This window comes from Protopterus annectens, chromosome 14.part0 (assembly GCF_019279795.1).
Source record: "Protopterus annectens isolate FY-2018-M chromosome 14.part0, PAN1.0, whole genome shotgun sequence".
NCBI lineage: Eukaryota > Metazoa > Chordata > Ceratodontiformes > Protopteridae > Protopterus > Protopterus annectens.
The window spans coordinates 129,066,272-129,082,132 of record NC_056748.1 but is presented as its reverse complement, the minus strand read 5'-3'; the positions used below and the strand labels follow the sequence as shown (position 1 = coordinate 129,082,132).

The following is a 15,861-nucleotide window of genomic DNA, read 5'->3' as shown; positions in this document are numbered from 1 at the left end:
TCCTTAGTATCTGTTGTGCATTAAACTGATCCATTTTGATATAAGTATTGAAGTCATGTTAGAAAATGACTGATATAACTTAACGGACAGTTGGGTACGTAAGAACAAAATTATGAAATCATTGTTCTTCAGGATTCTATACGAGACTGAGAACAAATTTACAGGTTCTTGCCTATAAATTTTCAAGAACCACAGTATAATTATTTTCTTTAGACTGAATTTTCTGAAGCTTATTTATTGCACATTTACTATCAGATGATCCTGCTAGAGCAAATTTGTGGTGTACACTACTGTTTTTCAGTCTAGATTACAAACTGGCAGGAACCCAGTCCAAATCTTAATTGTACCTGGTTCATTTGGACTTTACCCAGGTTCCATCAAACTATATGCAATAGCCCCGATTGGATCAAATAACATAACTTTGGTATTTTAAGTCATTATTTATTTATGCATTTGTTTGTTTGTTTGTTTAACTGGGTGGAGCACTGACTGCAATAATAATTACAGGCAGTCTCAGCTTGAGATGCCATTTACAATAAAAGAAATGTAGCAGCACAAATTAATGCTGAAGAAGCAATATGTACGTAAGGACAGAAGTTAAAAATCTGATAAATTTAACACCAATTTCCAAATAAACATTAAAAAGGAAATATTGTTGGAGGTACCAATATATATTAGAGCTCAAACTTAGAATGTGAGAATAATAGGTAAGAGTTAATAACAGGAGTTGGTATAAAGAGACTGATCATAGTGTTTGACATAGATAAAGTAGCAGCAGAGTTAGGAGGCATTCCTCCATATTTATGTGAGGTATCTCACGGGAAATGTGAATGATGGTTGTGATCTTGGAAGAAATGGGAGAAGTATTTCTGTAATATGCCTCCTTCTGTTGCACTCACAAGAGTTTTGTTGGAGCAGAAATTGATTGAATTGTGGTTGAAATTTGATGTAGGTGGAGATTTATGTTGTATATAGAAGAAGAGACTGCCACAGGTTCAAGTACTGAGAACCTCTTGTTTGAGCAATGAAAGTTTGTTGCAGAAAACTGTAGCGATGGTGCAGAGATGGAGTGACTTCATAGGTTATAATTTGGGGCAGAGGCCATGAATCCCATGATGAGTGGACAGTGGGGTTCTTGGTAGACTAGTTTAAGGAAAAGAAAGCTTAGTAGGAAATATGCTCTACCAGTGATGAGGTGCCATTTTGTTTTGGAGAGATCAGAGCAGTGATGTTCTTGTCATAGAAAGTTGGTTATGAAGTAACATATTCTGTTAGAGACAGTTTGCAGAATTTATATGTTTTTATTAAAATGTGGCAAAAATTGGCAGGCCAGAGTTGCACTATGCAAGTAGCATTATAGGCTTACAGGTACTTGCTAGGCTACTGATCCATGAGGGTCTTTAGAAGCCTAGTGATACATTTCCATGAAAATTTCAGTCTTTATATTTTAAGTATAAATAGCCCAGAGATGAGCAGAACATTTACATGTTGCTGCTGTGCATTACAGACAAGGGCGCTAAGCCAGGGGTGAATTTGTGGTTACCCATCCAATCATCCAGATTACATTTGAAAAATATAAGAAAAATATTTTGCATTATGAGTATAGGAAGACAATTCCAAAGAAGTAATATTCTCAACAATGCATATCTATCCCTCTGATATGTTCAGGTTATGTTGCAAAAGAGATTTAGATCTCTTGAGTGGGTGTTTTTTTGATTTGTGAATTTGTGATAATGACATAATGGTTAAGGTCTTCACTTCCCATGCCCAAGCTGTGAGGTTTGATCTCGACTTCCAACCCTACACCTGTTTGGAGTTTGCATGTTCTTCCTGTGTCTCTGTGAGAATCTACCCACCTTCCAAAAACATGCTGGGTGTTTCCATTTCAAACTCATGCAAAATGTAGTTGTGGGCAGCAGAACGTACTCTAGATTGTGCCTACTGGGGTAAAATATGTATAGACCAACTGCTTTGAGCATCAGCTGTCGTGCATGTATCCTCTAGATAGGAGAACAAGGATCACAGATTGAATGCCATGGTGGAGTTAACCACTCAACAATGTAATAAAATTGGATCTAGGTGATTTGGTCACATCAACTAATATCATCAAAAATGTGAATTAGTATTTACCAGTGATAAGTGGGTTGAAGACCTGGCCTACTCCATCTTATGATGAAAACCAAGGCCAATGATAATGTTGCAGTTAGAAATCCAACAATGACAGTTCGTCTACTCCATCTTACACCAGGAACCAATGCTAACAATGGTATGGGTCTATTTGCCCCTATTTGCCAGTGTGTGTCAGCAACCCTGGGTCAATAAGACACTGGCCGTCCAATGTCGAGTTGTCCAGCTTGGGTTACCTAGGATAGCTCTGTTGAGTGTAAGAAGTAAAACCAATTAATTTGCCAATCATGAACTAAAAATTCTACACACACTATTGGGTCAATGACACGACACAGCTTGGAAGTGGATATCATGGTTATAAGGAGGGGGCTGGACAAGATAGAGCACCAGTAGAGCAAAGCCATTTGGCTTGGGATCCAGAGTTTACTAGTCAGGAGAAGGACAGGGTAGAATTGGTGTGGTAATTGTGGTAAAGGAGAGACTTTAGATGATAATGTGGGATGACATCAGAATTAGTGAAAGACTTAATGACAATCAGACTCCAGTGTAATTATAGGGCACTATTCATAAATTCATCCTATGCCCCACAGCAGGGTTGTGATAATGAGGAAAAGACTGCATTCAGACAGCACTAGTGGCAGTCAGACTCCATTGTAAAGGTAGGACACTATTCATAATCTCAGCCTATGGCCCACAGCAGGGTTGTGATAATGAGGAAAATACTGCATTCAGACAGCACTAGTGGCAAACAGACTCCATTGTAAAGGTAGGACACTATTCATAATCTCAGCCTATGGCCCACAGCAGGGTTGTGATAATGAGGAAAAGACTGCATTCAGACAGCACTAGTGGCAGTCAGACTCCATTGTAAAGGTAGGACACTATTCATAATCTCAGCCTATGGCCCACAGCAGGGTTGTGATAATGAGGAAAAGACTGCATTCAGACAGCACTAGTGGCAGTCAGACTCCATTGTAAAGGTAGGACACTATTCATAATCTCAGCCTATGGCCCACAGCAGGGTTGTGATAATGAGGAAAAGACTGCATTCAGACAGCACTAGTGGCAGTCAGACTCCATTGTAAAGGTAGGACACTATTCATAATCTCAGCCTATGACCGACAGCAGGGTTGTGATAATGAGGAAAAGACTGCATTCAGACAGCACTAGTGGCAGTCAGACTCCATTGTAAAGGTAGGACACTGTTCATAATCCCAGCCTATGGCCCACAGCAGGGTTGTGATAATGAGGAAAAGACTGCATTCAGACAGCACTAGTGGCAGTCAGACTCCATTGTAAAGGTAGGACACTATTCATAATCTCAGCCTATGACCCACAGCAGGGTTGTGATAATGAGGAAAAGACTGCATTCAGACAGCACTAGTGGCAGTCAGACTCCATTGTAAAGGTAGGACACTGTTCATAATCTCAGCCTATGACCCACAGCAGGGTTGTGATAATGAGGAAAAGACTGCATTCAGACAGCACTAGTGGCAAACAGACTCCATTGTAAAGGTAGGACACTGTTCATAATCTCAGCCTATGACCCACAGCAGGGTTGTGATAATGAGGAAAAGACTGCATTCAGACAGCACTAGTGGCAGTCAGACTCCATTGTAAAGGTAGGACACTATTCATAATCTCAGCCTATGGCCCACAGCAGGTTGTGATATGAGGAAAAGACTGCATTCAGACAGCACTTGTGGCAGTCAGACCCCATTGTAAAGGTAGGACACTATTCATAATCTCAGCCTATGACCGACAGCAGGGTTGTGATAATGAGGAAAAGACTGCATTCAGACAGCACTAGTGGCAGTCAGACTCCATTGTAAAGGTAGGGCACTATTCATAATCTCATAAAGACAAGAGACCATTCTAGACCTCTGTTTGGCAAATACTTTGATGGTGGCCAGCGCATGGTTCAGCAAGTGAGACAGTCACAAGATCACATACAAGACTGACCAATATGTAATTCAGTAAGACTTCCCCTTAGTATTGAAAGTTCATTGGGGTAGAATCAGTGATTGCAGAGTCATCCCTACTCAGCCCGCAACATAAATCACTGTTTGTCACAACCAGCTGCAAGCAGTGATCACAGAACGCCAATAGAGACTAGGCTGAAGACCTGGAAGATGACTGGAGAGAAAGCACAAGAGTTTATAGAATTACTCAGGACTCTATTACCTCAAGAAAAAGAGGCAATAGGTAGAGTTGAAGCAGAATGGCAGTGCCTTAAAACAGCATGTGTGAGGACTGTCAAACAGATATGCAGCTGAGCCAGGTATGGAAATAAGACACATACGGAAAGCTGGTGGTGGAATGCAGAAGTCCAGGAAGTCATCAAAAGAAAGGAGTGCAGGAAAAAGTGAGAGGTAGAAAAGACAGACCAGGCTAAAAAGAAATACTTGTTGTATAACAAAGAAGTTTAGAGAGCAGTTGCAATAGCAAAGCATCAGGCATCAGAGGCAGTCTACCATCTTCTGGAAAGTGATGTGGTAGATGACACAAAAAACTCTATTAGGTTGCAAGACAAAGGCAAAACGTACAGAAGATAGTCACCAGACACCTTTCATAAGGTATGTCAGCAGCAATCTCTACAGCAATCCACAGGAAATCAAAGGCAGACATAAGGAGTACTTCCAGCAAATACTGAATGAACAAAACCCCATAGAAGTGGTACTATTCCAGATGCAGCCCATAATGAGAGGAGAAGAAGAAAGAATATTACTTAAGGAAATGAAGTCAGGGAAAGCAGCAGGTTCAGATGAGTTTATAGCAGGTATGATCAAGATGGATGAGTTAAGGGAGAAATGGCTCTACATAATATACTTAGCATTATATAGAAAAATGCGTATGGACAGTATAAAGGTATCAAATTCCTATCCCATTCCATGAAATTCTAGAGAGGGTAATTGATAAATGACAATGCAAAGTAATAGAAACTATGATGGAAGATGAGCATGGATTCATATCAGGATGCAGCACAACCAAGCCGATGGTCACAGTACGACAGATAATGAAGAAGAAGCTAGAGATGAGGAATGAATCCAGCTGGGCAGTCCTGCTTTTGGAGAAAACATATGCCAAGGTCCCAAGAAAGCTGGTGTGAGCATCCCTGTAATAGTTTGATGTCCGAGAAACATTGGTAGAACTAGTGCAGACTAAACATGCAACTCACTTTCCTAATGATATCCTAATACCTCTTTCCTTTACACACGACTTATCTCTTATACACAATCGAACAACTTATTTCTCACCTTGCTTTCTTCAGAATACCCCTCTTTCCCCTTACACATGACTTACATCTCTTCTACACAATTTAACAACTTATTTCTCACCTTGCTGTCTTCAGAATACCTCTAAATCACTCTAACCAGTCTGATTATTTATCACAGAACACTAAATTTCTATTAGAACAATGCTTTTTCTTTTATTGCAGGAGCCTAGTGCTCTACCAATATCTAAATAGCTGTGTCTTATAACACATCAATGTAAACAGTGCATACTGTATATGTATGTCTTGTAACAATGTTGTTTTTCTCAAACTGTTAACTGCTAACATAGATCTACTGTGATGAAACTCTTCTCCTTGGGTCTCTGCAGAAAATAGGCTCTGCCCAACTGGACTTTCCTGATGGCAAATGAATAAATAAATATTTGAGGGAGGGATATGGATGCAGGTACAAGATCTGGGAATGTAGGAAGGGAGAGTGAAATTAGAGCTAAATTTATCCATTAGACTGGCTAATTCATATAAGTCCAAGTATGTGATATAATTTATTATTAACTCTGCTCAGTGCACTGCATTGTTTCTAATGTTTCTATCATAGTTAAAGAAGGCTTTGTGGTAGTCCTTTGCCTGAATGGCTATTTTCCCTCATATCTGTCTTTTGTTGATATGATCAGGATTTAGCAGGAGCTTTTATGCATATTGAGAGTTACATGTATTCTTGCATCTCTAAATATATATATATATATATATATATATATATATATATATATATATATATATATATATATATATATATATATATATTTTAGCATATCCTTGTATCCGCAAATATGTTTTGCTCGTTTCTTATGTGATCTTATTCACCTGGGTTGTGCCTGCAAAATGTCCATTGTGGTCGGTGCACTAACCCGGTAAACAAATATAAATAAAAATAAAAAATGTTTATCTGAAATGAGTTTTTTTCCTTTGTTATAGAGCCTGTTTATATTTGTGTTCCACCATAGGGGTTTATGTTTGAATGTGGTATTCTAGTCACTTTGGAAGGTAGCAAAAATATCTGCAGCTATTCACGTGAGCATAGAATTTGGTGATAAAGGATTCCACATAAGCAGTGGTGTCACTAAACTGGAAAGGAATGTTGAATTTAACCAAGTCATCACTCAGTAGATTAGCTTTGGCATAATCTGTGAATACAGAGAACTATCTAACCTTTCTGAATAGTAATCACAGAACACTAAATTTCTGTTTCTGGCTTCAGTTATAAGGTGAATGGGACTGATCTGTGGTCTGATTTGACCAGGGTGGGAATTACAATTGATAGGAAGAAGAGCATTGTCTCAAGATGCCCATTTCAACCTAGCTGGCCACAAAAACGGTTGAAAAGTAAAAATCTGTTATTCTAGGTTCTTACTCATGTGGGATGAATGGGGAGTAGCGCCTAAGAGGTTTGGACTTTGTTACTGGAGGTGCTATCAGTCTGGTAGTGGAGCTAGTGCTGGTCCCAACACAGATGTATGCTGCTAGGAATCAATGAGCCTTAGCTCTTCTCTCACCAGAAGCAAAAGAGTAACATTAATCTAAGCTGCTCCCAAGAAGTAATATTAACCCAGTATCCTTGCTAGTCGTTTTCTCATGGTGGTTGTAGCTGTTGGGAGAGCAATTGAGCCCATTTTTGAGCTTAGAATAAAAGGAGGTTAATTTCAACTAATATTTTGTCAATGTGTTAATAAAAGTTAAGTAACTGATCTAATCAGATGCCAAGGTATCTGAAATGGGTGGTGGTTTCAATTAAACTGCTGAACTGATCCTTGATGTGAAGGGTGCTGGATCACCTGATGGAATCGTTTACTTGTTTCAATAATCATTGATTTGGTTTTCTTAAGGTTTAATATGACTTTTTGTGTCTCTGCTAGACACTCAGCCACAAAAGGTCTAATTTTACATTGCCAGTCTACTATCAGGCAGATTTAGTTCAAACGTTACTCCTATCTCCCATCTTATATTTCCATATTCCATACCTGCATCTATATCCCACTCAAATCTCAAAAGGACAAGTCCTCAAAGGCTATCCAGTGCCAAGAACACAACTTCTATGGGGCCAGATAATGTAATGGGCTGTCTACTGGTCAATATGAAACATGGCTGGTCAGACCATCTGGAGAGATTATTCAATATCAGCCTCCAAGCAGGCTTTGTGCCAGATGAATGGAGGACAGTAAGAAAAAAGTTATAGACCCATAAGCCTGACTGGCCTCATCTCTAAGGCTATGAAAAAGATCATTATGGAATTAATCAATAACGACACAAGTAACCTACAAACTCTTCACCCAAGCCACTTCAGATTAATCAAGGGCAGCCTCTATCTACTTAACCTGGTTAACTTCTTTAAGAAAGTTACTGAAGCAGTGGATGAGGCAAACCAGTGCACACTGCATAGCTAGACCTCACAAAGGCATTTAACACCATCTCAGACTCAGGTATTGTAGAAAAACCTTTTCAGTCAAATGTAAATTCCCTCTGTAGTTTGCTTGTTAGGAAATTGGCTCACAAATAGTACCCAGGAAATTAGGGTGGTTGGCTCTACCTCCTCCATAAGACCTGTTACTAGGGATGTACCCCAGGGTTCACTCCTTATAACACTCTTCTTTGACATTTATTTCTCGGAGGTAAAAGTAAATGTTAAGGGTTTATAAAAGGCTGACCAAATTTGCAGATGACTGTAAATCTGGTGCCACCATAAACTCCCCAGAGGACACCAAACTCCTTCAGATGGGCCTTTTCCAAATAAATAGGTGGTATCAAAACCATGGACTAAAACTAAATACCAAGAAATGTATAATCATATCCTTCAGCAAGTATGAGTTCCCTTGTAAGTATCACATTGACAACACACCCCTAAAAGTTGATCCTGTAGTCAGGGATCTGGAAACCTATGTCAACAATGAACTGTCATTTGATCAGCACGTATCTACTGTTGTAAGGAATCCTTTTTTAGAGCATAGCTTTTATCTAAAGGTATGACATGCAGATCCAGAGATCTAATCATTCCAGTGTACTTGGCTGTCATCAGGCCCATCACTGAATATAATGCCCCATTTGGTATGTATGTGCCCAAATACTTATCACAAATGGATTGACCACAATGCTATTCACTAAAAAGGTCAAGGGCCTGACTCGCAAAAACTATGCAGACCATCTCAAAGTTTTATTTCTTTTTGTAGTATCATGCAGGCTACAAAGAGGTGACCTCTTCCTTGAGTATCAAACCTCAGCAGACCCTATCCTGTCAGACTTATTACACATTCACAAGTCTTTGAAACATAAATAGAACATGTTGGAGGGATATCCAAGTATCACAGAGAATAACTCAATCTATGGAACTCTCTTCCACAGCACTTCAAACAAAATACTTTCTTACTCAATTCAAATGTAATTTGGATGACTAGATGGGAATGGATGGTTTAACACACAAGTCCCTCAGGGACAGGGGCAACAAATAAGTGTCCTAACATATCCTTGTTATGTCCACCAGTGGGTTATTTATATGCAAACTGTAAGGGCTAAAATCTACCATGAGAATGTAAGGCTCAGTTTCTAAAGAATCCACAGATTAACAGCCTAGTAAGTATCTATGAACCAATACACCTGTGGTTTCTATGTCTGTAGTTTAGAATTTGATCAAAGGATAACCATGTGATCTGCATAAAGAATGATTGGTAGTTAGGGCAGATCAAGATGTAGTTTGTTCACAAATATAGAAGAGAAGAGAAGAGAAGAGAAGAGAAGAGAAGAGAAGAGAAGAGAAGAGAAAGGGGACAAGTATTGAGACCTGGAAAACTCCTGAAGGAGAAGTGCCTCAATGGGAGTAAGCAGAGGCTATTTTATCTTTAAAAGTCCCATTCTCAAGAAAGGTTTTGAACCATTGTGTTGTCTCTAGGCTGATTCCTGTTTGGATAAGGTGAGAAGCCAGGATTGTATGGTCAGTTCCATCAAATCCTTGGGTTAGGTTTATGACAATTGCACCTGTCAAACTGCCTCTGTCCAAGTTCAAGAGGATATCACCTGTTAGTGTCTAGAGAGCAGGCAAAGAGCTTCTGCCTGACCAGAATACAGGAGAGAAGGTGCTACTTTGGTGAGCTGGTTGTAGATGTTTTTTCTAGTATCTTACTTACTGTAGGCAGTATTAAAATTGTGTGTTAGTTATTGGTTGAGGTTTTTTTTTGACATTGGATAGACGGGACTGATTTCTGTATTGCAGCCATTGTGTTATAGGTGAGGAACAGGGTTGTTGGATGGAGATGTGGTTATAGCAGTGATGTAGAAAACAGGCACAGAGGTTTTCTGAACTAGCTGGGAAGTCCAGTGGGATTTGGTTGAGCAAGGAGACAGTGTGTTTGCTGGCGAGTTTTGAAAAGTAGAAAAAGGGTAGGTTTTCTGCAGAGATTCCATTTGATTGGTTGGTGATTTGAGAGGAGTTTGGGGTGTGGTAGGTTTTAAAATTCTTGAAGGAAGTCAGTGGGGTTAAAGTTGGGAGTGTACATTCAGAGGAGTTGTGTTTAGCTGACTGAGACTGAGGTAGTCTGCCTGCAAGGGTCTTGACCTATTACGCCAGATCCCCTTGGAGAGTGCTGTAGGGAGATTTGTTTGCTTGTCAGGTATTTGCTTTTGTGTCTTCAACTAGTGGAATTGGTGATGTTCTGCAGTGATGTGCAGTGATGTCTGTTCTCTTGAGTTGAATTTTTTCCCAGTTTTGTCAGGCATTGTCTCAGAAGTTTCAGTTCTTTACATAATTGTACTGGTTTGTTTTTCTTAAAGAACATTTTAGTAAGGGGGGAGGATGTTTTGTAGGAAGATGAAAAGCTGTGCCAGTAAGTTGGTAGCAGTGTTAGCTTCATTTTTATTGAGGATGGGGAAGTGTCATCTGAAAAAAAAAAGCTGTGGGGATTTAGGCCTGAAGGATATTGTTTGGGGGAGAGTTTTGGGTTGAAGTTTTGTAATGTGAATAATAGATGGTTGTGATCACTAAAAATGGAGGGTGAAGGGTTAAGGCAGTAATATTGGTGAGGTGAATAATGATTATAAATTCTGGGAATGAGTGTTGATTTGTCACAGTATTTGGTCTTGTTGGTTCAATGACTATTGGAAGTAGGTTGAAGTTAGTAAGAAAACCAATAACATCTTTAGTGGCAGTACCTAGCAAGTTTATGTTACAGTCACCAAGAATGAGAATTTTGCTATTGGGAGGTATGTATAATATGCATTTAATTAGTGATTTGAACTTTCAGACGGAAGATGGTGGAGAAAGGTATACACTTGCAATGTAAAGGTGTTCAGAACTCCAGAGGTTTGGTAGGGTAGTTTAGTGAGAAGGCAGTTAAGTTTGTTATGCTGGGTAGTGCTGCCATGGACTATAATAGAAATGAGGTTGTGGGATTTGTGCATTAGTTTTGTCCCATCTCATTGCCTGTGTCCTAGTCATGCATCAAAAAATTATTTATTTATTGATTTGACATTTGTTGACCATGTAAGTCCAACTGGGCGGATGCACTTTTTCAGTGGACACCAGAGGAGAAAAGCTCCAAAACAAACATATGCAATAAGTAACAACTAAGTAAGTAAAAGAACCACTTTAAAAGTACAGAGATATTGACATTCAATAGCATTCAGAATAGCAGTATTTACACAAAGTGTACTACATTACAAACTCATAAAGAATACAAATAAAAAATAAACATACAACAGAACAGTAGTTCAACATAATCCAGAATATCAGTAAACTCATATGAGCATTATTATTTCTTTCAAAGGTAGGGAACTAGATTCGTAGGAGAGTAAAGTGATAAGGCAGAAGATGGAAATAGATTAGCAGGAGAGTTAAGTGATAAGCCAGAGTGTTTGGAAAGGTATATCAAGTAGGGTCAGAGCAGGAGCAAGTCCTAGAGTTTAATAGATAGTCTTTTAGAGATTTTTTGAAGCAGTTTGTGTTAGTGATTACTCTTAAGTATGGTGGTAACTTATTCCAAGCATTGGCCAGAGAGAGGATATAGAGAAGTTTACCACTGGTTTTGTTAGGTTTACAAATGTATTAAAATCTGAAAATAAATTGTTAATAAAGGAGTGGTCATGTTTTAGTCAGAACTATGTTACAGTAGCTATGTCTGGGTTCTCGCATGATAGAAAGGCACTAATCTGGTTGAGTTTATTTCTATATTCCTTGCATTGAATACTGTGAAATAGAAACCAGGGCTGGATTCAATGCTAGACATTAAAAGAATTGAGGTCATGGAAGTGAGTTTGAACAGATGTTTCTCAACAGTCACATACACTAGTTGTTATCATGAATCAGCTAAGAAATTAATATGGCAGTGTGGGAGGCTGATGTATTATTGTGGTATTGATATGTTTTTGTAATGCTGTTTACTTTTTAGATAGTTTAAGGCTTTAAAACTGAGTATTCTGTAATTAAAAAGGGGGATGAGCTTAGATTGTTTAAATCTGAAGATTCCGGGGTGGCTGTGAAATTGGAGGTGGAAGTGGAGTGAAGAGGTCACACCCCCAGCAATAATGGGAAACAAATCAGTCTGCACATATGAAAACTGTCACACAGGAGACAACAGCTTAGTTAGGTAAGAAGGTAAATATTTTACTCAATTATTTGCAGTAACTACCACAATTATGTGGGCTTGGTGAATTGCACTAGTACCCAATTTATTTTTATTTTTTTTATTTCTTAACTTTATTTTAACTAGAGTCCCCTCAGTAAACTGTAGCTAAATGAAGGGAAAGTACATAACAGAGTAACTTTTCTAGCAGCCGCCCTAACATTTGTCCCGTACTGTAATCCCAGAGAGTTAGTGAGCTAGTCTCTCTAAAATGCATCCTTAGCAATTAATGTGAATGCATTATGGCTAAAAACATTGCAGTAAGGTATAGCTGAACTAGTCATATACAGAGTATGATTTGCCGAGATGCTCACTTATTTATTTTTACTCACAGTTACTGGTTCCTTGAATTTGCACTCTGAGGGGGTAATCAGCACAGCGATTTTAGTGCAGCGTAAATTTCTTCCTTTGGGTTTTTGTAAAATAGAATCTCTTAAGGTCCACACGCACAGCCATTGTCCATATAAAATGACAATGAGAGCAATAATTTTATTGGCAAAAGAGGTAGATTGAAAACTGAATCTGTCTTCATTATTAAATGATTATTAGTTGCCTGCTCATATTTAAGACTCAATTTTCATTCCCAACATTCTGTCCAATTTTACTGCTAAGTAGACTATATGTTTTATGATATTATCAAAATAAACTGTAGACACTACTGACTGTATGAAATATTGTTACTTATTGATGTTATGGATGCATTATAGTTTGCCGACAATCTTTTGTCAAAAGAATATTTTTTTCATTTTCTATGTCAAATTCAGGGGACTATGAATCTGTACCTGGTGATTAACAAAAATAATTTGGAAGATGCTGGGCATTTTGGATATAAATTATAATGTACCCATTGCATAGATGTCTTATGTAACTGACTAATGTTAAGTGCTGAATATAAAGCCTACTGACTCCAATATATCAAAGCAATTTGAACCTCTGATGACAAAACTGAAACAATTAATAGTGGCACCCAGGATTAATGATATGAAAAAAATAAAGTTTTCCATGCAAATCTTTGTTTCATTTGGCATAATTAATTACAATTATCATTTAATGGTAGGGTGTCTGTGTCACAGCCAGATCTCATCACAAATGATTTGATAAACATTTCTGAGGAGTTAAATTATTAAACCACACAGTTGTATTTGCATGGCACGACTAAATTGTCTAAATGGTAGCAATGTTTCTTTTCAGGCTAGCTTATAGCACAAGCAGAGACAAAGTATAATATACATTGTTTTATAAGATTTCCTTTAAGGGAAAGTGATAGTTATTCCCTAAACTGTAGCAGTGTGATTTTGAAGATTTGTATTTTCCCCCTTATAAGCCTAGCCATCTCATAGTTTCAGATTCCAGATGATTCACTTATTTGACTGTCCTGTTTAGTAATAGTATTGTATAGCATGCAAATTGGGGGGGGGGGGGTGGAACTATCCTTTTTAGGGAAAGTACCAGTAGGACGTTAAGTTGAACTCATGCACTCTCATATTTCCTGGCTGGGATCACTATTGAATGTTTGTACTCTAGAACTTGCTGAAATATCCTATAGAAACTAGATTTCCTGTAGTATATAGACAACTGTTTTATCTGCCATGTAAAAAGAGGTGTGTGCTATTCTAACACAGGACAATGCTGTCTAAAATTTGGGGTGTTTAAGCTATCTTTAAACTAAAACCGATTTTTCAAAGGTTAACTTGCCTAAATTCATTCCTGCATAACATGTTACCTAAAAAAAAAAAAAAGCAAATGTTTCTGCCTGAATTGTTTTTTTACACATCATTGTATTTAAAAATATCATATGATCTATTTAATTCTGAGTCTGAGTCCTGTGTCATTTTTTCAAACACCTTTATTGAATTAGCACTTGTGATGTAGGCAAATTTACATTCATATAGAAGTAATCAAACTATATTAACAATAAACATTATACTTCACATATATTGATATATGTCATATAACCTAAGCAATATTACATAAATTATTCAATTCCTGTCTTTTTTTCAAATAAGAAATGAGTCCTGTGTCAGTTGTCAGATTACCAAAATCATTTAGCAACATAATCGATAGTTTACTAAATTAACTATACTTTACTTTTCAGATTTGTACTGGACAGCCCCAGAGCTTTTACGTCTGAATGAATTACCTTTTAATGGTACTCAGAAAGGTGACATTTTTAGCTTTGCTGTTATAATGAGAGAGCTAATTTATGACAATGAAGAAGGCCCATACCACGATGTGAACATGACAGCACAAGGTAAGAACTATGTAGTTCATTAAATAGTTCATTAGTAATGTAATATTTGGACTTTGTGCAGCACAGATTATGCCTGACAATAGAAATACCTCCCCAAACTGTTTTTTCCCTCATAATGTTCTAGAGGTAAGTGTAAACATTTTGTAAATATAATGAATGTTAATAACGTTATAGTCTGAATAACAATCTTTCAAAAGTAACTCTATCATTTCTTCCATTGGAGTTGTTGAAGTTTGTACTCGTAACTTGTGTTGTTTGCACCTGAACTGTTTGAAAAACACAAGTTTGTATCCTCACAGTTCAAATAAATGCTCATGTCTCTGGAACCATAATTATTTAAGAGGTGTAAATGGCAAACTGCTCAGCACAAACTAATATTTGCAGTTGTAATATTCAATGCATTCTAAGTGATAAATCTGATTTTATCAGTTGCAATAAACAAAGTAAGTATGTCATGTTTTCTAAACAGTGTACAGTATCACCTGAGGAATGGAGAAAAAGTGTTTTGGTACAGATTTTTAAGAATAAGGGTGATGTGCAGAGCTGTAGTAACTACAGGGGGATTAAATTGATCAGTCACAGCATGAAGTTATGGGAAAGAGTAGTGGAAGCTAGGTTAAGAAGGGACGTGAAAATTAGTGATCAGCAGTATGGTTTCACGCCGGGAAAGAGCACTACAGATGCGATGTTTGCTCTAAGAGTTTTGATGGAGAAGTACAGAGAATGTCAGAAGGAGTTGCATTGTGTTTTTGTAGACTTAGAGAAAGCATATGACAGGGTGCCTAGAGAAGAGTTGTGGTATTGTATGAGGAAGTCAGGAGTGTTAGAGAAGTATATAAGAGTTATACAGGATATGTACGACGGTAGTGTGACAGCGGTGAGGTCTGCGGTGGGAGTGACAGATGCATTTAAGGTGTAGGTGGGGTTACATCAAGGATCAGCTCTGAGCCCTTTCTTATTTGCAATGGTGATGGACAGGTTGACAGACGAGATCAGACAGGAGTCCCCATGGACTATGATGTTTGCAGATGACATTGTGATCTGTAGTGAGAGTAGGGAACAGGTGCAGGAGACCCTAGAGAGATGGAGATATGCTCTAGAGAGAAGAGGAATGGAGGTCAGCAGGACTAAGACAGAATATATGTGTGTGAATGAGAGGGAGGATAGAGGAATAGTGAGGATGCAAGGAGTAGAGGTGGCGAAGGTGGATGAGTTTAAATACTTGGGGTCAATAGTTCAGAGTAACGGTGAGTGTGGAAGAGTGATGAAGAAGAGAGTACAGGCAGGATGGAGTGGGTGGAGAAGAGTGTCAGGAGTGATTTTTGACAGACGAGTACATGTAAGAATGAAAGGGAAGGTCTACAAGAGGGTAGTGAGACCAGCTATGTTATATGGGTTGGAAACAGTGGCATTGACAAAAAAGCAGGAGTTTGAGCTGGATGTGGCAGAGTTAAAGATGTTAAGATTTGTACTGTGTGTGACGAGGTTGGACAGGATTAGGAATAAGTATATTAGAGGGTCAGCCCAGGTTGGAAAGTTTGGAGACAAAGCCAGAGAGGCAAGATTACGTTGGTTTGGACATGTGCTGA

The 15,861-nt window shown here is 38.2% G+C and overlaps 1 protein-coding gene across 1 annotated transcript in view; it reads left to right on the top strand.

The window, feature by feature from the left end:
- LOC122788632 (guanylate cyclase 2G-like) overlaps positions 1–15,861 on the top strand; it is a 699,012-nt gene that overhangs the window by 558,830 nt on the left and 124,321 nt on the right. Inside the window, 1 exon segment of the mRNA XM_044055531.1 lies at positions 14,117–14,272. Within this exon segment, the coding sequence (XP_043911466.1) occupies positions 14,117–14,272 (156 nt within the window).